Source organism: Urocampus carinirostris, chromosome 7 (genome assembly GCF_059441175.1).
Source record: "Urocampus carinirostris isolate Australia breed hairy pipefish chromosome 7, RoL_Ucar_1.0, whole genome shotgun sequence".
Taxonomy (NCBI): domain Eukaryota; kingdom Metazoa; phylum Chordata; class Actinopteri; order Syngnathiformes; family Syngnathidae; genus Urocampus; species Urocampus carinirostris.
Genome location: NC_142355.1, coordinates 19,983,250 through 19,987,884, shown reverse-complemented (window position 1 = coordinate 19,987,884; position 4,635 = coordinate 19,983,250). Strand labels below are relative to the sequence as shown.

The following is a 4,635-nucleotide window of genomic DNA, read 5'->3' as shown; positions in this document are numbered from 1 at the left end:
ACAATGAAAACACACACTGACATAGTTTATGGGAGGGAAGTTTGAGCTCCCCACCTCCTTCTCACTAATATGCTGCTCCTTTCACTTAGCACATTCATTCCAAAGAACAGTTTGATAAAGTCACACTTGCACAGAGTGGTGTTATATTTGTGATATATTTGTGCAGGTAAACAAACAACGTACCATGCTTATGTTTACTGTCGTATCATCTAAATTGAAGCTATTCCAAACAAATGGATGTAGTTTAAAACATGTTATATTTATCTGTTCATGCGGGTTATCTTGCTTGATTCAGTAGTCCCACAAAAGGGGGTTTACGTATGATAAATTTATCTATTTTTAATATTGGACCCCTGTAAAGGAGATTGCATAGGATGCCAGTTCAATATTTTGATGATTATTGAAGGATTTTATATTTTATTTATTTGACTATAAGGGATTTTATACAAGTTACATTTATTGAATGCAATGAAGATTTTTCACAGAGGAGGCTTAAGTCTGATGACAAGTTGCGCCGTTCCAAGTGCGGAGTGTTTTGGCTGGGGAATTTTGATAACGGGGCGCTGACGAAGGACGTTAGGCCTTGTTTTGATAAGCGCTTGGCATTGTTTTGAGAAGCGCTTTGCTGATATGAGTTTTCTTTAGACATGGCGGCGTCTTTCGGCGAGGAGATGGTGAAGCTGGCATCTGGCCTGCCCCATGGGAGGAGTCACCACGCCCAGGGGAGGAGTCAGCACGCCCATGGGAGGAGCCAGCACGCCCCATGGGGGGGGGCGGCGCGTCGGCTTGTGAAAAGCCGTGGGCAGAAGAACTTCAAGAGAGACAGAGGAGATGGGAGATCGATCTTGAGAAGGAGGCTCGACGAAGACTAATTAGACTAATTCGGCTACATTCGATGGAATTCACTTAGTTAAATACTTTAAGAAAATAAATTTGCCCCCGTGTGGAAATGCCGGTCTCTTGCCAATATTTTTTCCATTAAGAAAACAGCATGCATTGTTGGGAGAATGAAGGTTATGTTTGGTTAATGGAGTCAGATAACTAATTCAAACAATTTGGTAAACGCTACATTTTTAAAAGTTTTTTCCCTTACATTATACTGAACCTTTGTACATTATTTCGACTATTACGCACTTCAGTGGCCGATAATTTGTACATTTTTTTGATTTTCGCACCCTTTAACGTGGATCTGTTTTTTTATAACCTTGAGGAGATTTAATAAAAAGAAAGGGCTTTGACAGATTTGAAATTTGGAATTGGGATAGTTTCTTGTACCGTCTTCTCCTATTCTCCTTGCTTGATCAATTTATTTCTTCCCAACTTATTTGGAGGGTTTACAAATGGGCATTCAAAGATTAAAATTTAAAAAGCAAAAAACTAAGAGAAACAATCATATTGAAAAGAATAATAATTAAAAGGCATCATATTTCAGGAAACTCTCAGTACTGTACATACACCAAATGTTATATTTTAAAGTCAATTCATTTTTAAAATGTGTATGCATACCTGGCAACCTGCATGGTTTTGCCGTGCAAAGTACGTTTTTTTATGCATTTTAAGACAAGTACGACGTACAAGGAAATCTGTACGGGAAAACGCAAATTTGTCAATCGCATGCGTCTGCCACCTGGAGATTTACCATCATGCATCATTCCGAAAAAAATATATGGTGTACGATTATTTTGTATTTTGTACGGGAAAATACAACAGTTTGTACGGGCATGGAGCCGTGGAGGTTGACAGGTATGTGTATGTAATGCAATTTTAGAATATATATTCACGTCACGGCTCCTCCCATGGGCGTGCCAAGGAATTGTTTGCGCCCATTGTTCTCACAACACAGCGCCTTGTTCTCAAAACAACGCCTGCCGTCCTCCGTCAGAGTCCTGTTATAAAAATTCCTTAGACAAAATATTATGCATTTCGAACAGCCTGTCCTGTCATTGAACAAAAGCCCACTCTGTGAAAATCTTGCATTAAACTCAATAAATGTAACTTTTATTTAATCGTATAAAATCCTTTAAAGTCAAATGTATAAAATCCTTCAATATATATATATATATATATATATATATATATATATATATATATATATATATATATATATTTATGCATGAATGCATGCAACGCAGTGGTTAGCACGTGTGAGGTCATGAGATTGAACCTTCCAGCGTGGAGTTTGCATGTTCTCCTCGTGCTTGCGTGGGTTTCCTCCAGGCATTCCAAAAAGATGCATGTCAGGTTAATTGGCTGGTCCAAATTATCCCTAGATGCCAATGAGCAGGTGAATTGTCTTTCTATATGTGCCCTGCGACTGGCAACCAGTTCAGGGTGTCCCCTGCCCACTGCCCGAAGATAGCTGGGATGGGCTCCACCACCCCCGTAACCCTACTGAAGATAAGCGGTGCAGATAATGGATGGATGTAATCTGCAAATACTATTCAAAAACATGATAATCTTAATACATTTTTATAGTAGACTTTTCGAGGCCTATGTTTTTAGTCATAAATCACATTCGCCTTATCCTTTTATTCCCATGTAGTACATAAAAATTAAGCTAAAAATATTGATCAAATAGAACAAATACTCGACACACAAATATAATTATTCTCTTGGTTATCGAGAAAATGACTAAAGATCGATACCGTATAAAAAAACGTTTAAGATTTATTTTGAAGAGTTTCCGGGCATCATCTCACAATGCGCTTGCGCACGAATCCACGCGCCACGTATAAATACATATCCGGATAGTGACGAATAGAACGTGAGTTCGACTTTTATTTAGTGTTATTCCAAAAGAAATATGATTTTTGCACCTATTTGTATTGAATATTTTTTTTAAATAAATCATGTGGAGTTTACATATCGTTCGAACTCACTATGCTATCGTTGCAGCTAGCCCAAGGGTGCTAGCTACAAAGCTGCCATGGTCGTCATAAGGAGAATATTTTGATTAATGGGCGAATTCTGTCGTCCCTCCGTGAGCGACGGAGCACCGAGCCCCCTCGGCGGTGTCCCTGTGTCTGCCGATAGCGCCGCATGGAGACGGTGCTGAAGAACTTGGCGAGTACGGTCAAATTGATAGCGGTGGCAGCGCGGAGCGGTGACGTTTGTCGTTGGGACCAAACATTTCTCCGCCGGGCTTTTCACTGGGCCTGCTACTGCGAGCATATTTTTCGCAAATTCCACCAGAACTCCACAATAAGAGGGATTGTTGAGATGCAACTGCAGCAAACAAATACCAGTTTGCGGTGTGTCTTTGCTGACTATGCAGACCTCACTTTTATGGACCTATCACAATTCCAGCACTTGTTGCTTACAGGACTTCTAAATAATCCAAACCTGCCCCTCTCCATCATGAAGATACTATTTGACACATCAAAACAAGCACAAATTACACCGGGAGAGTATCAGGATGTTTCTGGTCTCTGCAGTCGCATCATTCAATGCAAATCTGCTCAAAATATCTTGAGTCCTTTAATAGGTCAGTCTGACGCACATGTCAGGGTGCAGGCCACTCTGTTGATGGAGAGACTTTACGCCCTGCTGGACAGGGCTGGTGAAGTCTGCCAGGCGCAGCGTTTTCTTGACTCAATGCTCCAGGGATGCACAAGAGCAGAACATTTGTGTCTGGTCCTCGCTGCCGCTTTGCTGACTAAAGAAAATGCACACGCAGAACGTGCTCCAGTAGATTTTCTCCAGGACTGGCTCCAGCAAAAACACAACCTGCTGCAGAACATGTGCATTACACTGCCCACGTCGGTTCTTAAAGACCTGGCCAAAGAACACCGCAAATTTCGGGAAATGTACTGTGCTGTTCTTAAAAAATGGACAGCAGATTTTGAGTACTGTGTTGATGATGGGGCTTGGCTGCAAAGCGGAACAAGTCCCAAATTGTCTTTTCTGGAATTAACCAAGCGCTTTGTGGACATATGTGAGGCATGCCCGCTTCTAAGGACTACTTTGGAGAAAGAACTGACTGCTTTGAGGATATTTGATGGAGACTTTGATGTCAGAGGATTAAGTGTATGGGGAGACCTCTTGGCAGAAATACAAAGGTGTCATTAAGAGCTTCATGGATAAACTCACCAATGTTTTCATGGCTGTGTGCACTGATGTAATTTACTGATGTGATTTTTAAATCTAAAATAAATTAAAAATATTAGTTTTATTTATTTTGCAAATTCTCTATCAATTCAGAAAAATTGGGGTAAATAGGTTATTAAAAGACAAGTATTAAATCAATGCTGTTCAAACGTAAGAGACATCTTTTTCATTTGCTCTATCCAACCACATTCCTTAGGTAAAAAACTTGACACTTGTAGATTTCCTATTTCAGGTGTAAAATAAAAATAGTTTCCCTAAACTATGCTGAGAAGGACTTCAGGTTACAATAAAAGTTTGAAATTGGAAATTTGACATTTTCTTTGTTGCATACGTTGTAATATGCCTTAGAAAATAAGAAAACAAAACTAGACTCCAGCAAACTAATGATTTCATCAATGGTAGTTTTACAACCTTACACTTCACCTCAGGTAGCTATTTGTTATCATTTTAAGTATAAAATAAACTTGTAGATATATTAAATCTTGTTGTTTTGTGCCCCGTTTGCAAAAATTTTTGACTAAAATGTCT

General features: G+C 39.5%; 1 protein-coding gene across 1 annotated transcript; it reads left to right on the top strand.

The window, feature by feature from the left end:
• Positions 1-2,691: 2,691 nt before the first annotated feature.
• fancf (FA complementation group F) lies at positions 2,692-4,175 on the top strand. Its single transcript, XM_088339299.1, has one exon. It carries the CDS (start codon positions 3,040-3,042, stop codon positions 4,066-4,068), a length of 1,029 nt encoding a protein of 342 aa, XP_088195425.1. The 5' UTR covers positions 2,692-3,039; the 3' UTR covers positions 4,069-4,175.
• Positions 4,176-4,635: the final 460 nt, after the last annotated feature.

Coding starts and splice junctions, on each gene's coding strand:
- fancf (XM_088339299.1), top strand. CDS start 3,040: ATGGAGACGGTGCTGAAGAACTTGGCGAGTACGGTCAAATTGATAGCG.